This window comes from Microtus pennsylvanicus, chromosome 2, assembly GCF_037038515.1.
Source record: "Microtus pennsylvanicus isolate mMicPen1 chromosome 2, mMicPen1.hap1, whole genome shotgun sequence".
NCBI lineage: Eukaryota > Metazoa > Chordata > Mammalia > Rodentia > Cricetidae > Microtus > Microtus pennsylvanicus.
This window is the reverse complement of record NC_134580.1, coordinates 14,908,761-14,926,065: the sequence shown is the minus strand read 5'-3', so window position 1 is coordinate 14,926,065 and position 17,305 is coordinate 14,908,761. Positions and strand designations below refer to the sequence as shown.

Genomic DNA, 17,305 nt, shown 5'->3' with positions numbered 1-17,305 from the left:
GGTCTGGGAAACCCCAGCAAGAACTGACAAATTGGATTGTATGAGACAAGAGTGTAGAGATGGCATGCAGAATGGAGGGAGCAATTTGTCCTCTGACAGGCGGTTGATATCCAGAATCTACAAAAACCACAAAAAGCTGAACACCGAAACCTCATCCCATCAATAAACAGGCAAATGAACTGACCACACAAGTCTCTAAAAGGGAAATACATAGAGCCAATTAATATATGAACAAGTTTTCAGCAGCTTTAGCTATGAGGGAAATAACAAAACCGAACTTCTTTGAAAGTCTATCTCACTCCAAAATGAGAGGCTACCCTTCAAACAATAACTAACGCTAGTGGGAAGGAGACACCTTACCCCACAGCTGGGAGAATGTAGACACGTGCAGCCCCTAGGATTTCAGTATAGAGTGTCCTTAACACACCCAAAACAGAACTGCCATATGATCTTCCTACATCATTTCTGGGTATTTAGCTGGAGAGAATTAAGTATGGTTATGCAAGGCTATGCACAACAGCCAAATCCATTAACAGATGAATGAATAAAGAAAACATGGTAGCCAGGCAGTGGTGGCACACGCCTTTAATCCCAGCACTCAGGAGGCAGAGGCAGGTGGATCTCTGTGAGTTCAATGCCAGCCTGGTCTGCAAGGCTACAGAAAGAAACCCTGTCTTCAAAAATAAGAAAAATGAGAGAGAGAAAGAAAATGTGGTATATGTGGTGAATGTAGATAATCAAGTTTTATTCAGCTATAAAAGATGAAATTCTGCCATCTACAGGAAAATGGATGGAACTGGAATGCATCACGTTAAGTGAAATAAGCTAGATTCAGATGATTATCATGTTTCTCTTATGTGCAGAATATGGTCATGAGTGTATGTGTTTGTGTATGTGTGTGTATACATGAGGGGGAGGGGGCAGAGGGAGGGAGGGAGGGAGGGAGGGAGGGAGGGAGGGAGGGAGGGAGGGAGGGAGGGAAAAGGAGAGAGAACTAGAAGAGACTAATTAGGTTTCAGGAAAGGAACAAGTGGCAAGCGAGCAAGGCAGAAGAAAGGATAATTAATGGCAGGAACGCAAGCAAAGTACATACATGTGTAAAATGTTTTAATGAAATCCATTATACTGTATGATTAGCTTTTTTAAAGTAAAAATGAAAACATTAGGGAATAGGGAACACATAGATATGTAATACTCAGATAAATCCATTCAAAGTACTTTATGTATGAACAAAAACACCCTTATGAAACACACTAGCTAGCGCACACTGCTAACACCATCTGTCAACATCTACCACTATAAAGGACAGGCATACTCAGGGGCGCACTGCCCAAGGAGCACTACACATAAGCACACTGCTAGGACCGTCTATCAATGCCTACCATAATGAGTAGCAGTCCATACAGATGCCACATGGCAAAACCATGACAAAAAAACTAGAGAGCCACCATTATCTCAGGGGTTACTTATATCATATAGAGGAGCTTGAGGAAAAAGAAGGGACTTCAAAGACACCAACACCATTCTCTGTCTTGGGTCTGACAGTGGAGACTTGAAATTAAAAATTAAATTAAATCTTAGATTTCTTTAACTTGGGCATATATGTTAAAGGCAGCCAGTCTTCTGCTCTGATGTTTTTGCCATAAAAATCAAGAAGAGGAATGATTGATAGACCAATTCTTATCTGACAGACACCAAAAAAGTTTGATGAACTGATTCAATAGCAAGTAAAATTTCCTGTGGCCCCATTTGTGAATTAAAAATAATTTAAAAAGGAACCATGATACCAAGTGTAGTGGTTTGAATGAGAATGGCTCATATATTTGAATGTCTAGTTCTAGTTGGGGACTGTTTGGGAAGGACTAGGACATGTGACTTTGTTGAAGAAGGGGTGTCACTAGGGAAGTGTGTCACTAGGGGTGGGCTCTGAGGTTTCAACAGCCCACATCAGGCTCAGACTCCCCTCTCTCTCTGCTTGCAACTTCTGATCAGATGTCAGATCTCAGTCACTGCTCCAGCACCATGGCTGCTGTCTGCTGCCATGCTCTCCACCACAATGATCGTGGACTCACCCTCTGAAACTGTACACGAGCCCCCAAGTAAATGCTTTCTTCAATAAGTTGTGTTGGTCACGGTGTCTCCTCATAGCAACAGAACCATAACTAAGACATCAAGTAAAGTGACAAGGAGCAAAACCAATGTGGGAGACACGGCAGCCTCAGCACTGCTAGGCTGTGGGAATGCCGGTGTCACTATCCACTGCTCTAAATGCACAGTAGGGGGAAGGAAGACCTGTAAGAAGAATCGGGGCGCAGTGAGAAGGAAGGGGCAGCTTCTCCCTGGCAGAGCCTGCAGACCAAGGACAGAGTAACAGCAAGGTGGTTCCCACTCAGCATCTCAGCACAGCTCGTGGTGATGTGGACAGTAAACATCAGATGAGGGCATGGATACTGCAGCACAGTCATGACAAGGAGGGAACAGGGGGCTGCTGCCAGTCACCTGGCAAGCACAGGTGCACCAGCAGATCAGGAGTCCTGTCAACAGGGGCTACAGAGCAGAGAACAGCACCTGCCCCCAGCTCCCACCCCCACCCCAAGCACACGAGGCATATGGGGACCAGGATCTGGACCTAGGCATACTGCCACCTCCACTCATAAAACATTTGATGTCTGACAGAAGAGGCTGATGCTCCACTGGGACCTGAGTTCGAAAAACATCCCTTCTTTCCCAGTCACAGGAAGCTCCTAGGTCCACTCAGAGTTGCAGGTCAAAGCTTGGGTTTCACAGCCTATGTGGTTCACTACGCTGGGTCTGTTCAGGTGTAACAAGGTATCGTGTCTCAGCAGCAACCTTGGAGCAGTCTCTTACTTCTTCTTACTCTGGCTGCTCTAAGAAGCAAAGGACAGACAACAGGATGGCTGTGGAGGAAAGGCCCCTGCGCAAATACTGAAGTTGCCAACATCTGCACTTGAATACAGATCTTCAACAAACACACAGGACTAGCCCCAATAGCTAAGTGCCACAAGTCGTCTCAGATGGACTTCATTCAACAAAACGGGCAGGAACTAAAAGTGAAAGGTGGCTAACTTTTCTTTCAAATATCAATACTGGAGTTTGGGGGGGGGGGAGGTGAAAGCCTGATTTCAGAAAACACCCCTGAGCCCCACCAAGCTGCCATGTGAAATTCTGTTCTCAGGATGCTGCTTCATTTTCCCATCTATGTCCAGTGAAGTAACTCCATGTCACCAAACTAAGTCACCGGGGTACAAGCAGTACCACACTGCCAACTCATATGACTTCAAAGGGATGTGCCTGCTCTTCCTATCTGTGTCATATTAATTCCCTGCTAGTGGGATGCAAATGTGAGCAAGAGCACCAAGCAGCGGCTTGGACTCTGAGGTTAAAGTCAAGTGCACAGTGGCAACCAGTCGTCTGACAAACAACTAGCTCTGAGGACGCTAATCAACTTCTATCTCATGAAGCTACCATGCCAATAGATTTGCTGTCACCATGGATATAGCCCAACTTCCGAGGTGCCAGAAATCTAATTGGCTCTGGAAAACTAGCCAACCTTTCAGTGTTTCTCCTCAAGCCCCTGCTCCTCATGTCGTATTCCCCAGTGCAGTCACACTCAAATTATCCACAGTCACCCTTGGCAGCCTGGATAGTCTGCCCTCCTCCCCCAGAGGTCTGCCTGTCCTACAGGCTGCTCAGTCCCTGCTCAGCCCTGCCAACTGCTAAATACACACCTCCATAGCTCTGGAGGAGTCTCAGGGGCTGAGTAAAATTCACAGTCAGGGAGAAGCTGCAAAGCAAGAGGACCAACGCCTGACCACAGTCAGTCACCACTGGCGGTAACTCTGAACCACAAGTGAGACCAGAGGTCACAGGCCAGCTCTGTAAGCAATGTGCCAAGTTGTGGGGTAAAAACAGAATCACACAAAGACAAACCAAAATCTATTTTCCATTTTTAAAGAAAACCTTAAGTAAAGGAGAGGTGCATTAGCCTTGTTTCCAGACTCTGTGAGCACAGCACTGAGAAGGGCAATCAGAGAGAAGGGCCTTGGAGCGGCACTCCTGTGGAAACTCATTTCCCCTTCTGTGCCCCACAATCTACGAGCACTTTTATTTCAGCAATGTTAGAATTTTTGAGCAGCTTTACTGAGCAGGCAAGAGATGTCCATGGTTCAAAATGCATTTACTGGGGAAAATAAAGATGAAAAACAAAGTATTTCAGAGAGTAAGTCTACTTTAAAGCGATACCACTTACTTTAGTAACAAAAATATAAAGGTTAGGAATAAATCTAATAAAGCATGTACAAGACCTTTCATAAAGGTTTCCCTTGGTCTACTGGCCCAGGCCTACAATCCCAGATACTTGGTGGGATAAGGCCAAGAGGATCTGAAATTTGGGGAATGTGCAAGAGTGAGTTCAAGGCTACCGTGGGCAACTTAGACAGACCTAGTCTCAAAATAACAAATAAAAATAGGACTAGATTCCGTTCAGAAACCAAATAGACTTCAAAAAGAAAACTGTTAAGGTGATTCTGAAAATAACATGAATGAGTGAAAGCTAAAATAACCCAGTCAACTCAGAAGAGTAAGATGGAGGCACTAGGGTCTTCATGGACGCCTGCGAATGTGGCCAAGTTCCTGCACCGTCTCCACTGACTGCCTGCAGATGCTGCTATCAGCTATAAATTAAATGAATGGCGGGGAAAGAAAAACTTTCAGATGAGAAGATGAGAGAAGACTTACAAGACAGATGTTGAGGGAAAAGAGTTCTTAAAGTAAGCATTCCATAATAACCTAAGGGGGCATCATATTCAGCTCAGCAAGGCTAAGCATAGCCCATCAAATAACTGTCAAAAATTAGAATCCCAAATGTATAAAGATCACAAACTTATTTTTTTAATGGGTAAAAAAAAAAAGAAAAGGGGTGATATAGACAGTCACAAGCATTTCCCAGAACAGGGCACAGAAGACACCCATCTCTATATGCATATATGCTCTTTAGAACGTGAAGCCAGGAGCATGATAAGAATATCCACCAGACCCACAGAGCTCGGGAGCCTGGACATGCTCCAAGAGCTGCCCAGGAGTGGAAATCCAAACTTCCAGCACTGCAGGTGAGCATCATCTGCACACCCCTCCAGGAAGCATATTGATGTTATCACGAAAGCCTCGGAGAAATTCTCACAGGGGTACACATGCATAAATGCACATGAGGATTCTACCAACACTGTCCCAACAGCATAACATTGGGAGGCGTCAGACATTTGTCCTGACTGCTACACAATAGAAGAAAATAGGAGTTGCAGAGACTGAATTGCACAAAGAATGGCACATACAGCTCCAGACTCAACAAAAACACCACACTGCTTCCTTAGTGCTAAAGCCACAAAGTATGGCAAATATAAGTCAAAGACGGATAGTCTACTCCTTTTTATGGGGGGAGTGGGGGCAGAGATGAAGCTTGGGTAGCAGAACCATGAGCATGGAGAAATAGCTTCTATGCTACCAGCTTCAAGCTCACAGAGGTAGTTGGTCAGCACTGGAGGGATTCTGGCTCCTAAATTCAAGGACATAAGTTTCTGTTATAAATACTCATACACATATTACATATATTCTTTTGTATGAATCGTTATACAAGAATAACGTTCTGAAAATAATCAGTGGTTCACATGTCAACTAATTACGGACTTCGGGGGCTCCTGGATCAGGCCCCTCAAGTGCAGTGAGCAGCAGTCACACAGAGAGACAGACATCAGCAGAGACTCCCCAGCCAGTGCTCCTCTTACCTCCGTCACCTTGGGCTGAAGAATCAGCGCTTCGGGGCTCATCCGAGGGATGTCAATGTGGATCTGCAGATGCAGAGAGACATATGCTTAAATTATAGGATGAGAGAAGTCCTGGATGACACATGCTACTTGCCCTTAACGTGCTCTGAGGACCGTCACGAGGCTCCTCAATAGGAGGTACCCAACTGAGCAAGGCTCAACTGTCCTCAGGTGACAGGCACACTGCATGGTTAGGAATAGAGTGGACCCTCAGCTCCACAGTAACATAAGCCAAAGCAATCAGTGAACACTGATTTTCAGCCCAACACTGAGCATGATTCAAGGACACAGACAGAGCCTAGGGTTTCAGCTGTGCAAGACTATCTGGAACACAGGCCATAATTTCCTCTATTGCACAATGTCCATGAGAAATCTAGAACACCTTAAAGGAAGCATTTGAATGTCTCTGCTAGTGTCAGCAGATTCCTGCCTGAGCACCACCTGACATGAGAGTCTTGCCACTGTTTGCTGGAACTTCAGTAGAGACCTCACGTGGGTGGGGTCCAAGAGGTGACCCAACAGGAGCATTCTGAGCACAGCCGGCATCACAGACTGGCTCCACATCCCAGGCGGGCACCCCATACCAGTAGCACTAGCATCACTCTGGGGTTCCAGAGCAACAGCCTGCACAGACAGAGAAGAGGAGAGCCGTTTAACCCAAAGGGGACTCGCAGTCTCTCTCTATCCTTGTCCATGTGCAGAGAAGCAGCTAACATCTAGTAACTGGGGTCACCTCTTCACTCTAACACTAGCTGGCCTGTGGCCAACAGTAAGCCATTAGGTTCAACCTCCTCACCTACAAAAGGCCTGCTCTCTGTGTCCTTCAAAGAGTTCCTGGTGACAGTCAGAATCTGGGTCCTTAGCACAGGGGAACAAGGTGAGATAAACTTAAAATTCAAATACACAGAGAGCACATAGAAGGAAAGTCCATAAGCACCCTGCTGAGGGACACCCACATAGAACAGCAAGGTCAAGCAAGATCAGAGGACTCAGGAGGGCCACATATAGAGCCCAGGCATGGGCGAGAGACAAGAATGCCAGGTCCACTGGTTGGAGAGCCACCCTCAGTACACGGCTCCCTTCAGTGACAGTCCTGTGGAGAGATACACACTGTACACTAGACTCATGGAAGATGGACCTGCCTCTATGCCCACTACCAGCAAGAATAAACTTATACAAGAGCCACGGGCAATGTATTTCTTATGTGGATAGGACAGCACATCCATCATGCCCCATATCCTACCCCTAGCCTGCCTCATCAATCGCAAGCCTGGGAAAATAGGAGAAAGGCTACAAGTGTTAGCAAGACTAACCTATAGAGAGAAAGCCAAACCATGCAAATGTTATCTCTAGCTAGATGCCTGTGATCTGGACATAAACCTTCAGGGGCCAGTAAATATATAATAATCAAATGCAGGAAGGCAATAGTTTGAGGAGCTATAGTCCTACAGAAACAGGCTACAGAGTGCCAGCCACAAGCCTAGGCACCACCCTCCAGAAAGAGGCTGTAGAATGCCAGTCACAGGTCAAGGTGCCACCTCTCAAAAGCAGGCTAGAGAGTACCAGGAACAGGCCAAGGCGCCACATGCCCACCATCATCCAAGGCAGATGAAGGTCGTCACTAACAGAGCTCAGCATCTATTTTGTAACCTGACTTGAGTCTCATGCTTTACCTCCGAGAAGGAACTCAAATAAGCCAGATGTTGCTGCTGGTAGCAAATTGCCATTAATTGCTTTCAAATGTTTATTGTTAGAAAACATAAATCTGCAAGCCTATCAGGTTCCTGATAGATGAAACATCCCCTACAAACCTGCTGCAAACCCCAGTATTGAGTGATACGAGGGAAAGAGAAAGCCCCACATACCTGGCGATATGTGTCCTGGTGAACTTCATCATTCCTCGAGTTGTAATAATGCTCAATGAAAGCAAAGTATTCCTTTTGCTTTCTCTGCAGTGTGGCTGGTCTCCGGTCAACGTTGGCAGGAAGATAACCCTGGAGAAGCAAAAGAAACACAGGCATCCATGGTTACTGTGCATCAGAAGCGTGAAGAACAAGCGGTCACTTCCAGAATGACCCAGGCATATGGAAACCCATCTAACAGAAGGGAGGACATTACGAAAAAGCTGCTCACACAGAACAAAGTGACAGGACAGCACACAGCACCAGCACCCCCACCAGTGTTGTCAACCAGGTCTAAATCATCACTCGCATCCACCAAAAGTCATCTGATGGCACCTGGACTGTACGCTTTTCTAACACATGGTATGGAGATGCTAAAAGCCCTCTCCACAGGGCTCATTCCACAAGGAACTGGGAGCCTGTCTGGTCTTATACTCATACCATGCACACATACACACACATTGCATTTATGTGCTCAAAGCTGCTGTGTGGGTAATTGTGCATCTACTCTTTGAAGCCCCTGGGGCTTCTGACACTATGCAATACATAAAATGGACACATGTCCAGAAAGAAGTAGGTTGCTCCAGCAGCCATAAAAAGCTTGACATTTTATGTGGCTTCTTATTTGTTTTCTTGTTCTACATTTTAAATTAATCTTATGATATGATACATAAGGTATAATTTTGAAACTTTGTCAATTTTAAGCATAGACCTGTGACCTCAAGTAGAGCTTCAGGAAGTTGACTACTGTTCTCTGAAAGACAGAAGGAACTTTCCATTGCCCAAAATGATGGTGCCCTCTGCAACCCATTCCCACCATCCCACCTGGACCCTGGAAATGCTAGTTTCTTACTAGGGATGACTGGGAAAACAGACTCACTTAGAACCTAGGATTCTGTGCACACTGTCTTCTGAGATCAGCCACCTTTGGGTATGAGGCTGCATGGCACATGTTAGGCCACACATGGGTAAGCTATTTATGAATGAACAAAGCTCAATGGCTATGCCTGCAGACTTTGGAAGCACACATCTTAGATTTCTCAGGGCTGAACAGCAAGGAGAGATGCTGCATCAGAATGTAGACAGAAGTTTCTAAGAAATTGTCAGATCTTTTCCAAACAGGTAACACCATGTCAATTCCAGCCAGCACTGACTGAGGCACACTAGATGGGTACATCATTCCTCTGGCCACAGAGACCTTGAGGCTCAGAGGTCAAGAAGAGACCCAAAGCCCAGAGCTTTTCTTTATTGCTTCTGTGAATCAAGGTGAATATAATGCAGTCTGAGCAGTGGCAGCAGCCACCCCACGACCACAGTGGTGAGGTACAAGCTGTTCTCCAGCCTTGCCAGCATGTGCTTGCTCAACCAAAGCTCCCACATTGGTCATTCGACCTCTCTACAGCCAGCTATCCAAACCAGAACACGGTCAGAATCTGTATTTCCCAGGGAGCTGTTGGTGGCACAGCAAGGGGCAATACTGGGGGACGAGCACAGACGCAGTCCACTTTCCGGTCAGGTCATGGCCTCCTCCCAGGTCTGCAGCTGAGGCCTGTGGGAAACATACTTGTTCTCGCTATGGAGTGGTGCTGCTGTGCCCTGGTGAGGCTGTCCTGTAATGAAGAACAGTCTCTCACTTGGAGAAAGCCCTAGTTACTGATGTACAGTTTGTAGTGATATTTCATTTGCATTTTAATAAATAAAGCCTGAAGATTAGAGAGTAAAACAACCACACTGATAAATCTTACAGACCAGGCAGTGGTGGCACACACTTTTAATCCTGGTAGCCACACTAGTTTGCCATAGAAACTCGGCAGTAGTGATGCATGCCTTTAATCCCAGCACTAGAGAGGACTATAAGATGGTAGGGGACAGATTGGAGGCTCAGTCTTACTCTGAGGATTCCTGGAGGCAGGATTGCCATTTCAGACTGAGGTAGAGGTAAGGGCCAGTGGTTGGCTGCTTTGCTTTTCTGGTCTTCATGTTGAGCCCCAATATCTGTCTCTGGGTATTTATTCATTGTTGGTGCTACAACAATGGATCCTTTTAGGGAGACATCCACTGCCCAACATTTAGGTTTATATGCTGCACTTTAAAGTCACAGCCTTTAACTGTGCACGCCTTTAACTTCAGCATTTGGAAGGCAGAGGCAGGCGGAGTTCTGTGAGTTTGAGGCCAGCCTGATCTTCAGAGAAAATTCCAGAACAGCTAGAGCTACATAATGAGAGCATACATTATCTCTAAAAACACAAAACATACATACATACATATATACATACATACAATCACAACCACATTCTCACTGTGATTAATTGCCACTCAACAACAGAAGCCACCAACTCAACTCACACCTGCTTTTGTAACTGATATCTTGTTGGGACACACTGTGCCTGCGTGTTGAATAATATGTGGTTGCTCCGTTACAATGCCCACAGAACTCCATAGCTGCATGTGATCCATGCACTGACATACTGACTATGGAGCCATACAAGAATGCCTGCCAGCCCCTGCTGAGACACCATCCTGAATGCAGAACAGCCACGCCATGTGTCTACACACATCTACATAGCCCATCCCATTTCTAACATAGACACTATTTCCAATCATCAAGTGGAAACACACAACATCTGGTTCCTATGTGAGAACTGTGAGCACCCCCAATTCCAATGCTTATTCCCAAGGAGCCCACAGGAGGTGACCAATGACATACCCAAGCAGCCCTATTATATACGTCGAACACAACTCACAGGTAAACAAACTGGAAAATGCTCACTTGATAGCTTTCGAGGAAAAGGCTCGCAGCACTCTGCCGACTAGAAAGCACAAGCAGCAGCCTTCCCTTCTCTTCCCTGCAGAAAGGAGATTACTACAACTCCAATGCAGTCTGCCTCACATACCAGCTGTTTCACCAACAGGACCAGAACTAGCCCAAATGTCACCCACCTGGTAACACCTGTGGTCATGCCAACAGAGCTCTTGCTGCTAGGGACACAGGGCTGCCCCTGAGATGAAGGCACAAAATTACAAGGGTGAGGGTATAGACAGATATTTCTTCATCCGGTTAAAAGCTTCCCCAGAGACAACCCATCCAGGCAGTAGGCTTTGTCCATACCCCCTTTCTCCTTGTAGCTATCTCAGTTCCAGTTCGTATAAACTTAGAGAATAACAATTTCCTAAGATACATCTTGTTCTTTGTTTGATAACTTCCCATCCACAGGGTTTCTAAGGAAGGTGCAGCCCCTGATGTGGAATTCCCCTCTGTATGCTATGAAAATGTTTTATTGCCATTGGTTAATAAAGAAACTGCTTTTGTACAAAAGCTTAACAGAATATAGCCAGGCTGGAAAAGATATAGAGAGAGTAGGCGGCCTCAGAGAGACACCATGTAGCCACCGCAGGAAACAGACACACTGGAACCTGGCTGGTAAACCACAAGCCTCATGGTAAAATATAAAATAATAAAAATGGGTTAATTTAAGGTGGAAGAGCTAGCTAGAAATAAGCATAAGCTACTGGCCAAGCAGTGTTTTAAATAACATAGTTTCTGTGTGATTATTTTGGGTCTGGGTGGCGAGGAAACGAGTAAGCGGCCACTGCTTACAGAATGGCACACACTCTCTGGGGCATGGATCCAAATAAGACTTAAAAAAAAAAAAGCTTACAAAAAAAATGGGAGCCAAGCACAACTTCTTAGTAGCCACATTTTTTTCAGATAAGCTCTGTTTGCTTATAAGCTCCTTAAACACAGTCTTCCTGATTCAGCATTAGTAGCAAAAAACCATACAGTTTTCAAATGAGGACTTCCTAGTTTGTGCTAGTTACACCAACAGCTCTGGCTCTTTCAGGAGGCTGAGCAGCTTAAATGGGATCTGTGAGCAATATGTAACAAATTGTGTAATGGTAACAACATAGACCCCCTGCGACCCTGGAGCTGGGGCAATGTGCATGGCTCTCAGAGGAAGAGAATAGGCCTCCTCCAGGTTGGACTGGGAAGAGCAAGCAGGCAAGACCACGGAGTTGGTCCTCGTCACCCCCGATTAGCATTTAAAAGAAAAAAAGCACTTCTGGTCAAAAAATAATTACAAATAGGCAGGCAATAAAGACAAATTCAAATGGAAAAGACCTCTGAAATGGGTCACAGTGTTGGATAAATGTATGTAGGCTTGGGGGGGGGGGAGAATATAGACAGTTATAAAAAGAAGTAAATTGTTTTAAAAATAAATCAAAGTCTTTAAAGAGACAGAGTACAGACAGTCACAGATTAAAGAAATAAAGAGAAATAAGCCACGTAAAGATGGAATATACACAAAGAGTCTGGATTATGTATATTATTGTGTTTTCTTTGAATTTTTGACTGTGAATGAACTAAGTACAGAGAGACATTTCATTGTACAGATTGCTAAACTAAACCAACATATATACTTTAAAGGTATCTTGACTTCAAAATTTGTGTCTAAGGATATGTTGCTTTGGAAAAGAGGTTCTGCTTTTGTTTCCACAAAGGAAGAGAACCTGGGATTCCTTCCAGACTAATGTGGCTAGATGGAAGAAGACCCCCTGAAAGAGCCCTGAAAGGTCTCCATAAACCCCTAAAATTACTTCATTCAACAAAAAGCAGGAAGTGATTTGGAGAGAACAATGCCCAAATTCCCTAAATGATTGTTTATAAATGTTTGTTTACATTTAAAGGGGGAATATGATATAGAGATGAATATTTTGGATTGGGGTATAGATCTTGGTTTATTGATACAAATTTAAAGTCCATTTTGTTATATGTATTTCTGCTCTTGTTTAAAGTATTGTGTTTGTGCAGTTCATTTAAAAATATATAATTAAGAAATACAGGTTAATAGTCATCTATAATAGTCAAACTTGTAATCATTTTAGTTGTTTTCTAGAACTACACAGATATATTTCAGATTGGATAGGGATTCTTCAAATCTTTCAAAGTCCTTCAAAATATGGCATTTAAAATGTTTTAAGATGTTAGAACTTTTCATGACAATGAGACTCATTTGTTCCTGGCAGCACCAACCTACTTCAAGAGGATGATGGACATTGAAGAGGCTCATTATGGAGTTTGCTAGCTGTTTGGACAAGAAACTGCTTTTGCCTGGACTGTTTGATGTTATGCTGGATGAGTTGGACATGCAGAACTCACAGAAAAATGACTTGCCTAAAGAATGTAAGACAGTCCTTCAGGGTTCCTACTTCATGAAAGAGACTGCCAGACATTTTGTAGGACACAGAACGTGACTGACAAACTACCAATATAAGTGGAACTGTCTTTGAAATTTCCTGCTTCATGGAAAAGTGTGCCGGATACTATGGCCCTATAGGTTGAAGATTGGTGCCCCAAGATTACAGAAGAACTTTGGGTGACTGTCCAGGCAGCAAGATGTCTCTGTCAATTCTAGAGTTTTGGAAGTTGCTGACACTACACTTACTATTAACTTAGGTAATATTATGTCCTTCTGGAGTCTTCGATGGAGTTGAAGAATAGGTAATTATAGTTATAGTTTTCTTATTTATGATAAAAGATAAAGTAGATATTGATGGAGGAGGGTCATCTGTCTATCTGTTGCTTTCATTGGTTAATTAATAAAGAAACTGCTTAGCCTGATAGGTCAGAACATAGGTAGGCAGGGAAGACAGAACAGAATGCTGGGAAGAAGGGAAGACAGGCAGACGCCATAGCTCTCCTCTCTGAGATGGATGCAGGTTAGGATCTTCCCGGTAAGCCACCACCTCATGGTGCTACACACATTAATAGAAATGGGTTAATCAAGATATGAGAGTTAGCCAAGAAGAGGCTAGATATAATGGGCCAGGCAGTGTTTAAAAGAATACAGTTTCCTTGTAATTATTTTGGGTAAAGCTAGCCGGTGGCTGGGAGCTGGGTGGCAGAAAGCGGCCAGCAGCTCCTTCTACAAGATATAAATATTGTATCTATAATTCTTGCTTGATAGCTGTTTTGTTGTATATAATCATGCCGTGTTAAAGTTAAAACTTTCCTTTTTATTTAGACAGAAAAGGGGAGGTGATATGGGATTCCCCTCTATATGCTATGAATATGTTATATTGTCATTGGTGAATAAAGAAGCTGCTTTTGCCCAATGGCTTAACAGAATATAGCTAGACTGGAAAAGAAATAAAGAGAGTAGGCAGAGTCAGAGAGACCTGTAGCCACCGCAGGAGAAAGACATGCTGGAAACTTGTGGGTAAACCACAAGCCTTCTAGTAAAATATAAAATAATAAAAATGGGATAATTTAAGATGTAACAGCTAGCTAGAAATACACTTAAGCTATTTGCCAAATAGTATTGCAATTAATACAGTTTCTGTGCAATTATTTCAGGTCTAGGCATCCAGAAACAAACGAGCAGCCTGCGCTTACAGGCCCCACCATGTACAGGACAACTCAGGGCTACTTTAGTCCTAGCCATTTAGAGGTAGTCAATGTTTCTGCTTTCAGATAGGAAGACAGACTTGCCAAACCTCAGGGACATGGTCAGAGCCACAGGGATATAAGGTCAGACTCGAGTTAAAGCCTTCCCACCACATCAGAGGTGCCAGCTGACCCCAACTCACAGAGAGTCTAGGGACAGTCCACACTGAGACCTTCTCTCACACACAACAACACCTGTGTCCTCTGTCAACAAGGTGACTCTGGAGAGAAACCAGATTGCAGAGAGCTGCCCATGCAAGAGATACATGCCCATCTCCTCCAGTCTCTGTCCTGGTAACACTTATCTCTGCATTAAGGCTTCAGAGACTGGAACAGACCACTTTACCATAACAGTCACTCAGACTCCCAAGACCACTTTACTACAACAGCCCCTCAGACTCAGGATATGATCCCAGGTTGCCTGGGCCCCGCCTGGCCTCGCCTCCTCCCCAGCCAGAGCACACATGTTCCTACCTCCCAATGTGACAGAGTCTCTGCCTTCTAAGCAGCTAAACATGCCTCACACATCACACCTCCCTGCCTCAGGGTCTCCCTCTCAACTCACTACTTCCTCTTCTGAGACCCACTAGCTCCAATTACAGGCCAGGCACTCTTAACTTACCAGTCTGTGAATAAACCCTGCGAAGAACACAGCTGTATGCAGCGCACACCAATTCCTTGGTTGCTTTAGCGCAGAAAAGCAGGGCTGTGTGGCTGAAGCAGGTCTACAACACTGACCCAGCTGGCACCTAGGGATCAAGTCTGATAACTGCCATTCCGATGTCTGTGGCCAGGGGCAACCCTTTCACAACGCCACACCCTCTATGGTCTCCATTCTCCCTCTGCTGTCTCAGCTTCTACTATGAGCAGTCATCCCTCACCATCACTCATGCCAACCCGCTCTAGGGATTAAGGGGACTGACTATATGGTCTATAATGTACCCAACATGGCACTGAAACAGTCAGAACCAGACTATGTCCCCAAACACCTGCACAGTCCTCTCTCAAATCCTTGCTCAAACATCCTCTCTCAGTGAGGCCCATGAGGACCACAAACATAAACAGCACCCAGACCGCTCTCTTACCCTGCCCATCACCCATCAATCACCTCTGCCAACTTCTCCTACCCAACGTACTTTCAGCTCACAGATACCCCCAAGGGCTTAGAACATTGTTCCCCCATAACAAACACTCAGCAAATGTTGGATGGTTGGATGGATGGATGGATGGATGGATGGATGGATGGATGGATGGATGGATGATGTTGACACGATACAACCCAATAAAGGATGAAACTGTCCTAGAGTCTCGGGGAGAGACTAAGTTAGCGCAGTTTCTTGGCTTGGTTTATTGTGATAGTAGAGGATAGAAAACTAGACAGAGTCTGGAGTGTGCAAGAAGTAAGTCCAGGCTGGGCAAAGACCAAAGATGAGCCTGGCAGATGAAAGGCTTGATGCCTCATCCAACAGCAGAGTGAAAGGCCCAAGCCCTGTCTGCAATTCTAGACAGTGGAGTCACCAGGATGGTCGGCAGGGAATGTAGACAGCCACACACAAATGCTGATAGCATCCTTAAGGAAGAGAATGAACAATCTCAGGAAGTTTCCTGTTTCCAGAATATAAACTTAATAAAACACAAATTCTAAAAGGCAAGAATGCCATCATAAAAGGCCCACCCATTCTCCTGCCAGTCCCTTCCTACAGGAAAAAACACATGTGCAAGTGAAGGCCTCTTGATAATTAAGCAAGACTAGAAATTATGCAAATGAAATACATTCAAGTATGCAATGAATTTTAAATGACAGAACTACAGAAGACTTAATTGCTGTATTAGCATGCTATAAAAACACTAATCATAAATGTAAAACAATGCATGCAGATACTTAAATCCAAACTGTCCTGGTGACACAAAAATCAATGTGTTCCCTCCCACTGTGTTCATATGCAAACCGACCGCAACACACTGAAAGGAGATATATTGATACTGGAGCCTCATTGTCATTTTTAGCCAATATACTCTCTAGCATAAATGTTCAATGTTTAATTAGTTTTTGTTCACTTTCTGATATAGTTACCTTTTTTAAAAAAAAAGAGCCAAAAATATGATTCTCTTCAGGATCAATTTTGAAAAAGGTCCTATGCTGCTTGTATGTAATTTAAAAGTAAAATATTATCACTGCTGTTTAATGGGTGCTCTGGCTCAGAACTCTGCTACTTCTTCAGAACAAGAGCCACACACCCAGACTTCCCTAGAGCAGAATTTCCTCTTGACTAAAGTAACACTTGTCCATGAACACTAGACTTGTGCTAATGACAAACCATGTACATGATGAAGAAAGGTCACTATGTGCCAGACCTTGAACTCGTCCCTACTCACCCACCACCCAGGCCAGTCTCCTAGTTCAAGTGTCTCAGGTCCACTGGGCAACTGCCCTTATTGGGGCAGTTTCAGAGACCAACTTCCCAACTGGTTCATGAGCATCCTTGTCCTGTCTTCCACACTGCTTTGAGCCCTATAACATTGGGGTCCAACCTGGATGTACTACCGAGCCTGGGCATCAGCACTGCCCTGTGACAGTGAAACACAACCAGGTCAGGAGTCCATACCTCTGACCATGTCCTCCTCCTGCTGTCTACAGTCAGGTACTCCATGGACACTCTAACTCACAGGATACCAGGTTCAATGCATATGTGATACCTTTGTCGAACCTGGATTGTTCAAATTCTCAGAAAAGTCACTGCCCGTGTGGGGTGGTTTGAATAGGTATGACCCCCAAAGACTCATGTGTTTGAATGCTTGGCCCATAGGGAGAGGCACTATTAAGAGGTGTGGCCTTGTCAGAGTAGGTGTGGCCTTGTTGGAGGAGTGTGTCACTAGGGGAGCGGGCTCTGAGATCTCCTATGCTCAAGCAATGCAGTACTGACAGCTGCTTCTGCAGTACCATGTCTGCCTGCACTTCCATGTCCCACCATGACGATAATGGACTAAACCTCTCCAACTGTACGCCAGCCCCTATTAAATGTTTCCTTTCTAAGCATTATCATGGTCATGGCATCTCTTCATAGCAATAGAAACCATGTCTATGCCCTGCAGGAAAGCCAGTCTCTCTGCCTGCTCTA

The 17,305-nt window shown here is 44.7% G+C and overlaps 1 protein-coding gene across 1 annotated transcript in view; it reads right to left on the bottom strand.

The window, feature by feature from the left end:
- Tbc1d22a (TBC1 domain family member 22A) overlaps positions 1-17,305 on the bottom strand; it is a 288,481-nt gene that overhangs the window by 181,695 nt on the left and 89,481 nt on the right. The window contains exons 6-7 of the mRNA XM_075960266.1: positions 7,706-7,834; positions 5,802-5,864 (exon numbers count right to left, since the gene is read on the bottom strand). Of these exons, the coding sequence (XP_075816381.1) occupies positions 5,802-5,864; positions 7,706-7,834 (192 nt within the window). The remainder of the gene's footprint in view (positions 1-5,801; positions 5,865-7,705; positions 7,835-17,305) is intronic.